Source organism: Cetorhinus maximus, chromosome 4 (genome assembly GCF_964194155.1).
Source record: "Cetorhinus maximus chromosome 4, sCetMax3.hap1.1, whole genome shotgun sequence".
Classification (NCBI taxonomy): domain Eukaryota; kingdom Metazoa; phylum Chordata; class Chondrichthyes; order Lamniformes; family Cetorhinidae; genus Cetorhinus; species Cetorhinus maximus.
Genome location: NC_135882.1, coordinates 129,825,714 through 129,842,066, shown reverse-complemented (window position 1 = coordinate 129,842,066; position 16,353 = coordinate 129,825,714). Strand labels below are relative to the sequence as shown.

General features: G+C 41.9%; 1 protein-coding gene across 1 annotated transcript; it reads left to right on the top strand.

The window, feature by feature from the left end:
• Positions 1 to 1,515: 1,515 nt before the first annotated feature.
• gdf6a (growth differentiation factor 6a) lies at positions 1,516 to 13,934 on the top strand. The gene is made up of 2 exons (XM_078539727.1): positions 1,516 to 1,988; positions 10,771 to 13,934. Exons 1-2 carry the CDS (start codon positions 1,628 to 1,630, stop codon positions 11,652 to 11,654), a joined length of 1,245 nt encoding a protein of 414 aa, XP_078395853.1. The 5' UTR covers positions 1,516 to 1,627; the 3' UTR covers positions 11,655 to 13,934.
• Positions 13,935 to 16,353: the final 2,419 nt, after the last annotated feature.

The following is a 16,353-nucleotide window of genomic DNA, read 5'->3' as shown; positions in this document are numbered from 1 at the left end:
GATTAGATCATAAGCAATGGGTCTACTCTTTAGTAGATCGCTAAGTAGACTGTAATAATTATCTAAACTATTATTTCTAAAAGAGTAAGTATCGTGTTTATGGATGAGTTGCAGCAGTCTGCGACCGTTACGTTAACGAGTGTGGGGATCAATTGAAATTAGTTAAAACATAAATTTACAACAATAAATAAAGTAACCATTCATTTCAATGTTAATTCAGTGGATTCAGATATTAAATGAGCACCAGAGTCGAATTTGAAATGCAGGATCGGGCTATGGCATTTCATTGTATTCAGTTACAGTATGTGATGTACTACTGCTTAGTACTGCCACCAGATGGGGGAATCGTTTAATGTTTTAGGCATTGTCAACTTTACCTATACACGCAACAACCTATAATTGAATCATAGCATTGAGTGTGCAGTGGTCAGCTGGGCAGTGTTAGAGGGAAAGCTTGAATAATTTAGTGTGCGAGCCTTCCTACTGCCACTAATAACTGCTGCTTTTTCTTCGTAATTTACATTTGCACCAAATTAGAAACCTTCCAGAACAATGAAGCTAGCTTAGATATGCAATCTATAAAACAGTTTGAAGTGTATTTACTGTTCATTATTGTAAGCTATTAGTGACTGCAAATCATACTTCATTTCGCAAAAAACGCTTGCCGCTTATAGACTGCATTTATGTTTGATTTTCTAGCATTATATTATTTGTCCACAAACTTATAGAATGTTCTTGCACTGATAGGATATAAAGTTATTTTGATATTCGTCTTTAAACTTAAAATTCGAAATCATGTCCTAGTAATGCACCTGTGTGTAACACTAACCATGTATCATTTCATGTGCTCATTAGAGGGAACATCTCATGTCGGGAATAAAGAACTAAATAAATAAATAAATGACCATGCTTTCAGCATAAGACTGCTAGTACTTATCTGTCATGTTTGCTATTCGTCCATGGAGCATTTTATAATAAATTCATATTTTACAGCATAAAAGATCTGTGAAATGTTGTATGGAAAATTCATAATTTGAACTTGATTTCGTGCTGTCTATTCTGTGAGTGCGCTTTCAACCCATCTTGACTAGTGCATTCTTCTTTTACACTGAGAGGGCAGAAATTGTTACTGACATTGTTAACGAGAATGGGCACGGGGTTGTGTTCTTGGGAGTTGGTGAGTGTTGAGGGTGGGCGGTGGATTGAGGGTGGGGTTGGAGACTGAAGTGCTCTGATTACTCCCTCTCGGTGAGGGAATGAGGCTAGGGAACTCCAGCCCCGTGAGCAGCCCCCAGGGCTTTTCCCCGCCCCCTGCTGGCGGGGAGGGGGGTGGGGGGGAGCGGGGGGGAGGGCAGCGCTCGGCCCGCGCAGCCACTCCACCAATGAGCGTGCGGCTTGGGCCGGGCGGTGCGTGAGTGGGCGGCTCGGCGGAGTGTCAGGGCCAGTGGGTGGCTGGCGGGCGGGCGGCCGGGCGGGCGGGAGGGAGAGAAAGAGAGAGAGAGGGAGAGAGAGAGAGAGCGCAGCTCTCAGGCGACGCGTCCTGAGGTATTTTTTTTTTCACCCTGATTTGCAAATCGAGTTGAAGCGATCTGAGAGCCCGAGCGGAGCGGTTTAAATTCCACTGGGGATGGATCCGCTCCGAGCCGCTGCCTTGTTCCTCTGCTCGGTCACCTGTTGCTGGTGGGATTTACAGTGCGTGGAGCCGGCAGCCCTGTCCCTGGCTCCTGCTGCTCCCAGTGCCTCCTCCTCCGGGGCAGAGCTCGGCGGCCCGGGGCTACACAAGGATGGCAAAGGGCGAAAGCTGCTGACTAAAGAGAGCGCTCAGCGGGCTGGCAGAGGCCGGCGGACCGACACTGTGATCCCTCACCACTTCATGATGGCAATATACAGAACTTACTCGGCAGCAGAGAAACTCGGAATAAACGCCAGTCTCTTCCGCGCAACAAAGTCTGCCAACACGATCACAAGTTTCGTGGACAGAGCAGAAGGTTGGTCCTGAACACAGCTCCCTTTTCTTTTTACCTGCTATCGTCTTATACCGGGTCATGACCCTCGTTGATGTTCTTTGTACATTTTCAGATCGAAAATTTGTGCCTTTTGGTTTTGTTTTACGGCAGATTCGGTCTGCAGCAATCTGTGCCAGTTTGTTGCAACGGGCTATGAACATCTGGCATCTGGTACTGCTTGCTAACCAGGAAAGAGAGCGGCTGCTGCCAATTTCTTGGGGTTTTACCTTTGCAAAAATTAAATCTGAGGGCAAGAATGCTATGAAGTTTTTTTTGGGGGTGGTGGTGTTATTTCAGAAACAATAGGGACACTTACTTACGTACGGTGCCGTTTTAACAAGCAGCGTTATAATATAAGTCCCCAGATAAACGTCATAGTTTAGTTTAAGATAATGTGGGGTCCTTTGGCTTAGTCTGATTTTAAAATATTTTAAAAAATACTTAAAAGCCCATCCTTAAAACAAACAGGGCTCAAAGCAGCTCAACACAAACACTTGCTAGACCCACTTATCAGTAAAGTTGCGTTATCAGTTGTACCTGTACTGCCATCAGTTGTACTGTACTGTATAAGCTGATATACATCTCAGCGCTTATTGCTCCATTCAGTAAATTTTTGGCAAATGAATAAAACAAACAGGTTGATTCAAAATAACTAAATCCATTATGGGAGGCCGAACTATCACCTTGATCTCAGTTTTCGTTAAAACTGAAATCTGTACATTGACCTGTTAGGGGAAATGAAAGGAACAGCTACAGAGACGATTCAACAAGTATTAAGCTTAAAGTAAGTAAAAATAAACCTAATATTGTATAAAGCTATTACTGGATATAGTTATGAAAAAACTGTCGCGTTTGACCAGGCTTGTAATCGGATTATAGTTAATGGCATTTTTCTCAATATTGTCAGACCCACACCTCCTGTAACAGTGCAGGCAGCCGCGCAAGTTTATTCCCCTCGGAACTAGTTCAATCAAGGTATGTTTTTGAGCCGAAGTTGACGTTTACTTGTGACTAATAACATGCTAATTGATGTTAGGTCTTAATGACTGTTGTAAATTCTGGCCTTGCCCTGTTATCCGTGAACCTCCTTTACAATAACCTGTCTGATGTTTGGTGTTAAACGGCTACAAAGCGCGGATAGCCTCACAGCCTTCATTGAAATCAGCGGGATTGATTGGTCGCTGAAAAGGGATGATGTAAATCACCTTAATTTATTTCATGGTGATCTTTAATTTTGTGTCCCTGCCTTGGGCGGGGGTAGGAGGGGGGGGGGGGGGAATAGGCACATGGCCCTGAAGATTTCCAATGTGGTTTAGACTGCAGCTCCATTCATAAGTTGTTAACTGGCGGAGAGCATACCTGTGCGGTCAGGTTACCCAACTTGTTTCGCAATAAGAGAAAAATGTGCCCAGGAATAACGGTAAGCATTCTGGGATAACATATGATTTGAAATGAAATACGTGCTAATCTATTTGAGCACCTGAGCGGAAGTCTGAAGCCACCTTGAGAAGTGAATGGATCACGACACATATTTATGAGGGTTTAAGAAGACCGGTTTTATTGAAGCTCTATAAACATTCCTTTCAAACATCCCTGAGCAGCTCAAGTAAATGGCGACTTTATTTTTTTTTTAGAAATAATGCTCTATCCGTGTTGTGTGATTGCGAAAGTGGCGAGTGCGACAGAATCTAATGTGGTAGCTTCGCAATGAGCAGGAAATGACACGGAGTCACCAGAATAGTGCGCCGCAGAACACTCACAGTCGGCTCGAAGAGAATCTGGACCAGAAATATAGAGCGACATTTGGGGTGTTACTGACAGAGCAAGATTGAAACCTGATCGGAATCTTGATTTTGGGAGGCGAACTCAGAAAGCAAATCTTAAGATTGCAATTTTTAAAATATGGGCAGAACTGTGGGGGCCGATGGGTCAAACCAGGATTGTCTTACTTTAGCCTGTGCGGTTAGTTTTCACAAAAAAAAATCGTTGCTGAAAGGTTAACGTCAAGTAAACCGTCAACTTCGGCTCAAAAACATACACTAAGTGAACTAGTTCCGAGGGGAATAAACTTGCGCGGCTGCCTGCACTGTTACAGGAGGTGTGTGGGTCTGACAATATTGAGAAATGTGCCATTAACTGTAAACCAATTATAAACCTGGTCAGACCCGACAGCTTTTTCATAATTCTAGCCAGTAATTAGCTTTATAAAATATGAGGTTTATTTATACTAAATTCCTTTAGCACCATAAATGCAATACCTCCTGAATCGACTCCTTCAAACGCAGGAAGTAAATTTGTCGTTTTAGTGCCGACCAGGGTCTAACTTGGTGACAGTTTCCCGGCTCGGGCCTGCTTTGTGTGAACAGAGCCAGTGGCTGGAGCGACAGCCTCAGTCTCCTCGCTGATGTGATTTAATGTGTCACCGCTGTGACCCTGCGCTGGACCTTCCGAGGGTTGCTTAGCATAAAGACAGTGATTTGAGTATTTGAACTCAATGATCTAATTGAGTGTTCATGTCACAACATATCAAATATTGTCTGTTCTCTCATAATGAACTGGCCCAGCCAATGGCACATCACCAAAACTCAACAGAACTTCCGTTCCCCTTGAAGTGGTTATTTCTTTTACTACCCACCACCCTCCGTGATCGCTACTTTGCTGGGCATTAATTGCTGGATGTGAATTCCGCTGCTCCCTAGAACTTAGCAGACTTTTTTTTTAAGCAATGGACCAATTTCTTTGAGAAAAACAGCACTTTCAGTACAGCTTGTAACCGACCGCTTTTGTTCTAACCCAGAACTCCCACCACCAGTTATAGAGTCATAGAAAACAGGTTAATAGACTAGAGGGCATTAAAAAAAAACAGACAGCAAAGCACAGGCTGGAGAGGTATGCGAATTTCATCGTTCGTTACGGTCGCAAGATCAGACAAGAACGAGTTGAATGCAGCAAAATTACTTTTGGCACATGAAGTAACTCATTAAAACGCAGATGGTACGCGCTGGCCTCGGGACCCTCAGCATTAGAGCCTTCAGAGTAAAACATGACAATTAGGGAAAGGAATTAAAGAAAATACGACAGGTTTAACTAGCAGCTGATTTTTTAAAAAGCAAAATATGAGTTTTCACTCGCCTCATTGCAAGCACGCGTGATAACGATTCTGTTTACCCGTGTGTCAGTGTGTGTATATAGTACATAATTGAATCTGCGGTTGCATTTTTTTGAAGTAGAAATAATGATTTTGCTTTAGAGAGCCACATCTGCCTGCTTGAGGTTAAAGACATCATTAGTTGGATTTAGAATCCTTTATTTGCTCCAGGTTTCATTTCCAGTGTGACAGACAGTAAAGCCGGTTTTAATACGAGGCTGGGAAACGACAAAAACCTGGAAAATCGGATACTTTTTCACTTTAACGATTAGGAACGATTAGTGACATTGTGTTTTAACCGCAAGAGCGAAGCTCTCTGTCTAAACAGCTACCTAGGATTGGGTCTAACTGAATGAACGCAGAGACTGTTGTCTTTACCAGCTTTAAGACGTAGGGGAAATGAAATATAAGTAGGGAAGTATTTTAATGGATGAAGAGGGAATTGGAAACTGTTAATTATTTGGTGACCTTGTATTCGATTTGTTTGAGAGCCATATAAAAACACTAATGTGGAACAGACGCTTAAAGGAACTGCCCAAACAGAAGGTTCCAATCTAAGTTTAATATTACACAGTGTTCAGGGAAAGTGAAGGGAGAGGGGATATCAAAACGATTAGTGGGATCGGCAGAGGAACACGTTCTCTGACCAAGTCGAAACGTGAAGCTGAGGTAAGAAAGGCCCTTAACGTGCATTGTGTAAATATTTAAGATGTGTGTTTTATGGAAACGCTGCTGATACATAATTGGGTTAAACGGAAGAAAATTAATGCTCGACGAAAGATTAATTGGTGACTCTTTTCGAGGTCGCTTTCCTTTCAAACTCACATTGACTGTGTATAATTTTAACTGCATTTCTTTTACGGTCTTTATCAGTTTGGAACAAGGGATAGTCATATGAATCTCGTTGAAGCCATTTCCGATGTTTCAAAGCGAATGAGTAACCTGGCAGTCTTAAGTCAAATTATTCCAATTCCAAGCTTCATAAACGCCTTCCGTGTTTACGCAGGTTCAACACACATATTTTTTGTGTAAAAGAAGTTTTCCTGTCTGATTGGCTGTAAGAACTAAATCTTTGCTCATTCTGTTGTTTGTTAGCACCATTCATTCTTTTGACACTCCGGGACCAGAATCGATGTTGGCACAGTGCAAATTGGTTTCTGTTTTAAATTAGTCCGCTTCCGTACTGGATGTACAATAATAGAGGCCAGAGCCAATCTCAAGAAGAGAAACCATTTCAGCGCGATATGTTGTACTAAGCGCAATTATGTGCATCTACAATGAAACGAAATGTTGCAGACATAGGGATAGCATGAGATATAGTGAGGAAAACTGATTGGTAACTGGCAGGCTTGTGGGAAGAAACGATAACAAGTATATATAAAGAACGAAGCAAGTGGACAGGGCAATAAATAGGACCAAAAATATTTTTTAGTATCACTGTTAATTTAGATGTAGTGAAAAGCACATTTTCAGGCAATTGACTACTCTTCATGATTTGAAAGTAAATCTTATCCTTAAGTCCAATACCGTAGTAGCAAATGAACTCGACAAAGGCCAGTGCGGTGCGTCTTGCCCCCTGTATTTATGTTTAAGTAGACTAATTTGGGATTTTAATTCTGTTTTTGCTCTCTTCAAAACACCACAAACGAAGGGCAGATAAGATCGTGAGCAGCAGATTGGAATACGGAGCACTTGTCTCCACCGCTTTGTCATCTTATTCAAAGTTTGTGGATGGGATTAAATGCAGTAGTAAGCGAGTGAAGAGGGTGGCAGCAGGCTCGGCACTCATTCTTCCATGACATGGTAATATGGCACGTTTGACATTAGTCGTTCGCCTGGCTGTGTCTGGACCAATATTTAAGCTATAAATGTGTATGGTGCAAAAACACTGCCCGAACCGAATTTCCAGCCATGGTAAGAGCGTTCCAAACAATTCGTCAATGCTTAAATCTGTATATTTAAAAAATCCTGAATGCAGTCGCCATGTCTTCTGTGGGTTTTTGCGAATTCTCCGTGTGTCTTGAGTTGCAGGAATATTTGTGATCAACCTAACATGTACGTGTAGGAAGCATTTTACATAATACTTACTTTAAAAAACTACCCCTTTCTGGAACAGGGATAATACTTAAAAATATATAAAAACGACAAAATCCCAGCCAACCAGTATGCATCTCTCAATCGCTTGTCGTTTTGAATTGAAGGTGTCCTATCTTTCTTCAGGTTTTGAATTGATAAATTTTAAGACCTTCTGTTGTGAATAAATTGGACCAAAAAAAGAGGCCCCTGTTTAAAATATATAAACATCCAGGGGCTCGCCACAACAGCCACGTTTCCACCCTCCTCAGGTCTATTCCTTAGGAAGTCTTTCTCCCGATTCAAACCGGTTTCAAATAAATTTGGCGGGAGGGCGGTGACAACACTCCTATAAAAGTTGCTGCTTGCGGGGGTGGTGGCAGGGGTGGGGGGTGGAGGTAGCGGAGGGACTCCACAGAACCCAGGTAGAGCTTTCTCTATGAACGCCATCTTCAGACTTTACTGTCTTTCTGCAGATATACACAAGACACTTTAACCATGGTACAGCGCCCAGGTTTAACGGAAGATTTAATCCTTGGGCATGTCAAGCAATACCACATTCTCCCATGCCCTACAGACCCTGCGTGGTGCCCTGTCAGCATGATTGTAAACGTTTGTTCATATTATAACATGACCGTAACATTCCAGGAGAGCTTTATTCTCTTTTTAAAAAGTTAGGGTTTATTTCCGCTACGTGACAAAATTGATGTAGTGAAGGAATGAACTGGATTGCCCGATTTATGCACACTCACGGGTAGGCCGTACAATCGAATCAACACGTTAGGCAGCCCAACCTGTTCATTAAGGAAAACTTCATTAGGAAATGATCACGGCTCTGAAACCTTGAGGAGTGAGGGGGAGAGACAAAACAGTATAAGGGAAATCAGCTGGGCAGAAATGTCCTTCAGGCGCTACAACACCGTAGGCTGGTGCTATTTGCCCGTTACATATATTGTATATTGTATAGGTAATTGTTGTGTTTAAAAGAGCGTTGATTTTAAACCATCCCAACATAGCAAGGAGTTGGATCCATATGAAAGTAAAACGACGATATTACAATATCAGGCTGTCTAGGCTGATTTTGGCTACTCCAGTTCTTTAAATTAAATTGCAGGTTCACAATGGTTAACGATTACACGCACAGGCACGGGTCGTAAGTGAAGAGAATGTTAAAATGCACTCCTAATCAAAGTGTATACATTGGAGACAAGAGCATAGGATTACTCATCTGTTTCAAATCTGTTCAAATTGGCAGAGTTCGGCCTGTGTGGTATAGTTTAATTCTTTTCTGGAAAGGAAAGCTCACAGACAATTCCCTAGTATGATACACGAGTGCACTATCAATAATAATTCTTTCAGTTTTCTACATTTTATTAGAAATGTCTGTGGTCGGAATGAATCCACCTGCAGCTGGGATCAGTGTTTGGACAAAGGCATGGGGCTGGTAAAATGACTGTATCATCTAAGTTGAATACACATATGACTCAGTCTTTCACTTTCGTGAATTCTAGTAAAAGATAAACCACAAATTGTGGATAAAACCTCGAAATTCGGCAACGAGAATTTTTATGTTAAAAAAAAGTTGCATATTTTTGAAGGAAAGACATTTCCGTGTAACCATTCTGTTGTTGTGTGATAACTAAGATAATGGAGTGCACCCCAAAACTACCCTTCATAAACATCTGCACATCCGGGAAAGATTCCAGGTAGTTTCAAATGTAGTGCAAAACTGAAATGTTTGATTATTTGAATGCACATGCTTTGATTTTCAACATTAATCTGTATCATAAAGAACTGTAGATGTTCTGATTCTAACTTGCAGTTAATGGCTTTCCTCTCCCCACACCGACACACCCCCTCCCTCCACCAACAATGAAGACACAGACACACACACAGACACACACCGAAATGGACTTAACACCACCATTCATTGAAATTTTGCATATTGCAGGCCAAACATTTTTTGCTTGCTGTACACCGATTAACTCGATCATCCCAAATGCAGCCAACTGAGCGATTACTTGGTATTTCCGACTACTAGGGGTTATGCAGTGATTTCTCTGGGGAGTTGTGGCTGTTTAGCATACACATCTGCAATGGATATTAAACACTTCGTGGATAAATTCCCATATATTGATGAGATTGATATCCTCGCTAAAATATAAGGCAAATGCTGACATATAACGAAGGTTTATTGAACCATATATATTAGATATAGTTGATTGTACATTTACTGCTTATGTTTGCAAGACAATTTAAAGCGTCAACCATGATCAGCTCCACTGCTCTTAGCAATATAGATAATACAAAACGAGTATGTGTTGGAGGAAAAGACAAGTTAGGTGTTTTAATAATTTTCTCAGCAGATTATTTGGACAAGGATTTATTGCAATTTCTGTGGTAGACTACCAAATAAATTCTTAATGGCCTATTCGACAAAGCACACAGTCTCCGAAATATAAAAAAATGCATCTAAATCCGAGTCCCTAAAATTCTACCGGGATAGGGCACGGGAAGTTTAAACACGCTGGGTTGTTACATTTCTATTCAATCGGCTGAAATGTTGATACGCAGATTGGTAACTGCAGTATTACTCCCCCCCCCACCCCCCTCCACCCCCCCAAAAAAAACAGCTTTCATGTTATAAGGCAGGAGCTCGCGAAATCATGACACCGGAACTTTAAGCATGTCTCTTTAAATCAAAACAGTAGTTAGGTTCTACTTTCATAGCCTGTTGTCATGTGGAAGTTTTATTGTGAGTTTGGGGCAAGTCCCGGGGGCGTTATTTTTAGTTTCAACCTGTCTCAACGTGGCTCCTAATAATTTATAATGGTTCTGCTAAAAGCAACCACCATGAATCCGAATTTAAAATGGCAATCTTTATCACACAGGTCACGAGTTTGTACTATAATATTGTTTTGCAAAGAACGTACAAGGCGGATTCGAGCCAGTAACAATGTGCAGCTTCTGTAAATCGTATTTGCATGTAGTTATGTGAAGTTAAAAACTTGACCTGCCGAGTTCAATGCCAGTGATTCCTATCTGTTTAATTAGCACAAGCAGCATTGGGGGGCAGCGTATGTTCAAATCTCGAAGCGGACTTCCTTTGAAATAACTGGCGCAACGAGGCGATAGTCACCCCTGCACTTGTCTGGTGACTGTACAATAGCAAGCTTTTCCTTTTATTGACAGCTCAAGTTGTTAACCGTCTCAGGTAAAAGGGTTGTTTTGTCGAGCTCAATGTGTGCTGTACCTAAAAACTGAAAGGCTCGGGGAGACCCTTCAGTACAGCGAGAACCAAGTTTTCTAAATCAGCTGAGCCGGCCAGTTATGTTTCTTTATGCTTATATAAGTGAAGATTTCAACTTATTTCTGTAGCATGGCAGTCGCACCTATTTAAATTATTAGACTAGTCTCTCTCTAGTCACCCTAGAAATAGAGCGTATATAGAAAGAAATCCTTGTTGGCCCTGAGCGATTTCCAAATAATGACCCTCATTTATATCCTACCTTTTAATGTCTGTTTGCACTTTTTCTTTTACAGACGACCTCTTGCATTCACATTTAAGGCGGCAAAAATATTTGTTTGATGTAGCAACTTTGTCGGACAAAGAGCAATTAGTCGGGGCTGAATTGAGGTTACTGAGAAAAACGCCAGAGGAATTTCGAAATACACTGTCGGGCCTGTACGACCTCAAACTGTACTCCTGTTTGACCGAGGGACAACCACCCAAATTACTGCACTCCAGAACGCTTGATATTTACCATTCGAATGCACGAGGATGGGAAGTTTTTGATGTCTGGGACATTTTGAAGCTCCTGCGCTCTGCACAGCCGTGTTTTGAATTTAAAGTGACCTCAAGGACAAGCGAGCGCGATATTGATCTGAGACAAGTCGGATTTGGTCGGAAAGGGAGGGAGCCTCAAGAAAGAGCTCTGCTCGTGGTTTTCACTAGAACTCAGAAAAGAGAAAATCTCTTCAGCGAGATGAAAGAAAAAATCAAGTCATCCGAGGATTCCGACGAGGAAGGCAGACGTCAATTCAAAGCCAGGAGGAAGAGGGGCACGGCCTTCTCAAATCGCCACGGGAAGAGACATGGCAAGAAGTCCAAGCCCCGCTGCAGTAAAAAGCCCCTGCATGTGAACTTCAAAGAGCTTGGTTGGGATGACTGGATAATTGCTCCCCTGGACTATGAAGCCTATCATTGTGAGGGAGTATGTGACTTCCCTCTTAGATCCCACTTAGAACCCACGAACCATGCCATTATCCAAACCCTCATGAACTCCATGGACCCAAATTCCACCCCTCCCAGCTGTTGCGTTCCCACCAAATTGAGTCCGATCAGCATTTTGTACATCGATGCAGGCAATAATGTTGTCTATAAACAATACGAGGACATGGTGGTGGAATCCTGCGGGTGCAGGTAGCAAATTGCCCCTCATTTCGGAGGTAGTGAGCCTACCGTGTGTAAATTTGGCGACACCACGGGGGGGCTGGTCGCTTGGAGGACCAGACACGCTGTTTAAAAATGTACTCAAATAGCTGCGGTTCTCACATCAGTCCCCACGAATAAAACATCAGGGGGAAGAGAGAGAGAGAGAGAAAAGGGGAGAGAGAGAAAAAAAAACTCTAGAATGTTCTCTGTAATTTATTCATATACCAGTCATTTAAAGGATATGACATCGATATTTTAATACACTACCTGCAGTGACCTGTAAGGCGATATCTACCCCTATGCAGCCAGATATCTCACACACTATAAGGTGTCATATTACAAGCAATGAGGGGGTTAAATAACTATGGGTTTTCGTTCATACAGAGGAGGGGAGAGAATAAACGTCCTTCAAATAGGTGCAAAACAGTTATTCACGACACGATGACGCCTGACACAGAAATTGGAGACACGGCTATCCTCAGGAGAAAATCCTCCTGGATTAAACTTGCAAGCATTTTCATTCATTCAATGGGAAGTTTAGTGATGCCTTGCAGAGTCGGTATAGATAGGCATTTTCCCATTTACCCTCCCCGTCAATGTGCGAAACCCTTTTAGTGAATGACAGAAATGCAAGTTATTGTGGTTGAATGGTCATCCATTGACGAATCTCAGACTCGTGTCCATGGGATTGCTCCATCAGCAGATTTTAGATCTGCGATTCAAAAGCTGGGAAAAGGCACATGCACCTTCTTCACCCCCCCCCCCCCCCCACCCCCACCCCCACTCCCAACCCCACCATTCGATTATTACAGTCATGGCTGGGTCGAGTACAGGTGGAAGGAGGATTATGTTCGGGTCAGTCTCCGATGATTATCGCAGTGTACACAGGGTGGCACCTGTTCAAACTGAACCAATTTAGATTAGGGGAAGGCATTAGGGCCCAGCTCCTTTCATGGGCTGGCATGCGGAGAGTAATGGGACCTGCGAGCAGAAGGCAAAGCTGGAAGAAAGTCTCCGTTCCCTTTTCGCCGCAATTATCTGTTGATCTCGATTGCCTCTTTAAAGGTGCAGGTAATTTACCAAACACACACACACACACACACAAAGCGCGAGCTAATGAAAGGAGAGAATGACTCCGGTCCCCCAGGTTTCTTGTTTAAAGAGGGTTATTCCCTTTTTCTTCTGACATTCCGACAAGATTACCAGCCAGAAAGAGCCGACGGCCAAAAAGGAATTGTTGCAGATTGTAATTACATCTATGGTGGAATTTAAGATGCCTGGTGTGATTAAAAACTGCGAGGGGGGTGGTGGTGGGGGAAAACACAACCTAGAAATGACCAAACTCCGTGATAAAGAGACAACAATACAATGGGATCGGTGGCACTTCACCAGCTTTCGACAATACAGTATTTACAAACTGAGGTTGGCAACAAGCAAACTCTTGTACAAATAGTTACCTTCCGCCGGCGATCGCAATGGGAAAACATTTGGAGAGCCTTGCTTTGCTTGAATTAGGATTAAAAAAAAAACAAGTGCACTTCTGTCCATTAGTAAAGCTTTGCTCAGTCGAACCACCACTTGCTTGGTAACCCCCAGGGGACCCACGTTGCAACTGTAAATTGCCCGGATTGCACGATCCCGCAGTTGGGAGGCGGGGTAATAATCGAGCCCCCACCACCCACCCCCCCTCGGACCGTATGTATAAAAAATGCACATTAGCTTTGATGCACTGTTGTTCATATGTCGTGTTGTACATATTTGTGTATTTAAACGAGACTTTAATGTGCAAAAAATGGAGAAGTTAACAATTACATTAAGTATAAAAAAGATAATGTATAGATCTTTGTATGCACTCTGAACTTTGTGATATTTCTAATATTTTTAAAAATAATAATATTTGAGTTGTACAGGGTTTTTTAAACGCCAATCAAACATTGCCTGACATTCCCATGGTTGTAATTGTCCTAAAATAATAATGTTTATTTCTTTTTATACCGAGGGTGGAGAGACGTCTTTCATTGCCTACCTCACATTATATTACAATGCTTCGAATTTCATAGAATCCTGACAAATTCACTTCAATCTTTTCTGATAATCTGGCGTAAATAATTGTTTTTTTTTTAACTGGCTATATTCTCACTATTGCTGTATCATTAAATTTCAATTTGATCAATGCGTTTGTCATTTCTGGGTTCATTTCGAAAGTCTCATAGGAAAAAAAGCACAGGTTGGGTAAGACCAAACGACCAATTTATTTGCTCTGTCCTGCACGCTTCTGAACCGATAGACATAGCCTCGTCGTTCACGGGACCAGGCTTATAAAATAGTAATCAGTGTGATGTTTTAAAAATTGTCGTCCATTCTGCTGTTTTCACATATATCTTCAGCGTGATGCTTGTAACGTTGTGTATATTCAGTTATTTAGATGTTAGATATGTTCGTTGACACTTATAAATCGGCCAGCAAAGAATGTCTGCAAGAGAAACATATTGGAAAAATAACAGTGGCTAAGTTATCCACTTGGCAGGTTTGTTAGCATCAATCGATATATAAGGGTGCACTTACATTGTAGCTATCCCGCTGGGACTGGACTGCAACTTCTAACCAGTTTTGATTCCAGCGAGGCCGAACTCTTAAGTCCATTGTTTGGCCCCTAACAGGCTGGAACTATAGCTTTCAAATAGAATGTTTAGGAGACAATTTTGTCTATCATGGATACATTCACATAGTGAGCTCCTTATTTCAATTAATATCAGGTAGATTTAGAAAATGTTCCGGTGATCTAACATGAACATCTAAGCACTTAGCAAACCAGGTATGTCACAATAGTGGATTTACACTCCATCTTGTGTCAGACTGAAGTGGTGTGAGATAACCCCTCCAAGTAGTTTTACTCTGCTTAGCTTGAGAATCAGGGCACTCCCTGATTTTGGGTTTGCAGTGATAATTGAGCATTAGTGTGAAACAAAATTAATTTTGCATCAATGTTTAACATGCAATATGAATGCACCCTAATGTTGTTTTCATTCAAACCATTCCTCAGGACACCAAGGCATTGAATCTTTCCATAGCTACCACCCAATAATTACATAAAATGCCTTTAGGAAATATGATTTATTTAGTTATTAGATTAGTAAAGGTAAACAAAGTTCAAATAATTATAGTGGTAATAAAACTAGGAGTCAAAATAGGAAATCATATATTGGATCAAAGGGTTAGATCTCTTCATAAATTTAAAATTATATCACAAATTATCTAGGAACCTTAAGAGATGGAACACACAATATACACAAATGACAAGGTTCAATAGGGTGGCCTATTGGATCAGGCACTGAGCTTTCACCTCTGGGTTCAGCCCAGACTAATGGATGAAAGTCTTCTCTGCCTGTTGGGTGTTAAGGGGCCTATGTAGGCTTGTTAACTTTGTTGGATGCATTCCTGGAAGTTCATTTTATAACATGGCATTGCCTGAGCATACACATAAGGAATGGCCATTATGGGGCAGCTGTCAACTATGGAACCATATCTTAGTGAAAGTCAGTGCCATGCCAACCACACTTCAGTGATAGTCAGTGCCAGGGGAACCGTAAGCCAGTCAAATTCAGTGGCAGAAATACTGTACCACAATAAGAGTTGATGCTAAGGAAACAGAAAGTGTCAGTGCCCAGGGTGGTGTAGCTCAGTATGTGCATCAGGCTAACTGTACCCTAGTGAGATTTGGTGGCAGAAAAACAAGCGAGAGTCCATGCCAGGGGAACAGTGCCTGACTGAAAGTTAGTGCTTTTGACAGGGAAGGCAACAAATTGGGGAAAAAAGCAGAAAAATAGAAATACTTTTGCAGGGGGAGATTATTACAATAAAAAGAGGAACTTCCCTTTAAATTATGGGCTATTTACATATATGATTTCCTTTTATGAGGTGTTGTTTTGCTAACTTTTCTGATGTATGATCCAAAGCATTCATATTGTTTTTCAGGAGCTGGAAGTTGCTGATTCAGATTCTTTCTTCCTTCTCATAGATTGAGTAGTTGTTTTTAAATTTCGGGTGTAAAGGCAACCCCAGGAATCCCCTGTGGTCCCCAAACCACAGGGAAGTCTGCACTGCATTGCTGTGGTTCGAAAATGGCACCTTAATGCACAACCACACCAGTTTCACCTGGTAAGTGATGAAGTAGCAGTATGTTGCAGTGTTGGCACACAGGATGACCACAGTTTCCATTTCCTGCAGGCAAAGCTACAGTCAGCCCAAGAAGTGAATGAAGGCAGATGCAAACTGCAAATAACAAACGGTTTCTCTTGGGTTTCCAACACGAGTGTTTAGCGAATCAATTGTTCCATTCCGGGAGAATTGGCAATCCAATGTGAAATAGGTTTTGGAGTTCTCAAAAGCAGTAACAGCTTGTATTTATAATGCACCTTTCAGGTAATAAAACATCCCAAGGCACTTAACAGGAGTGCAATAAAGTGAAATTTGATGCTGAGCCACATAACGAGATATTAAGACAGATGGCCAAAGAGGCAGATATTAAGGAGTCTCTTAAAGGAGGAAAGGGAAGTATCGAGATGGAAAGGTTTAGGGAGAGAATTCCAGAGCTTAATCCTTTGGCAGCTGAAGGCATGGCTACCAGTGGTGAATTGATGAAAATGGGGATGCACAAGAGGACAGAATTGGGGCACAGATATCTCAGAGGG

Bases quoted from the DNA above. Each gene is read 5' to 3' on its own strand.
- gdf6a (XM_078539727.1), top strand. From the start codon at position 1,628: ATGGATCCGCTCCGAGCCGCTGCCTTGTTCCTCTGCTCGGTCACCTGT. The intron at 1,989-10,770 runs GTTGGTCCTGAA...TTTCTTTTACAG, and splicing joins TTTCGTGGACAGAGCAGAAG to ACGACCTCTTGCATTCACAT.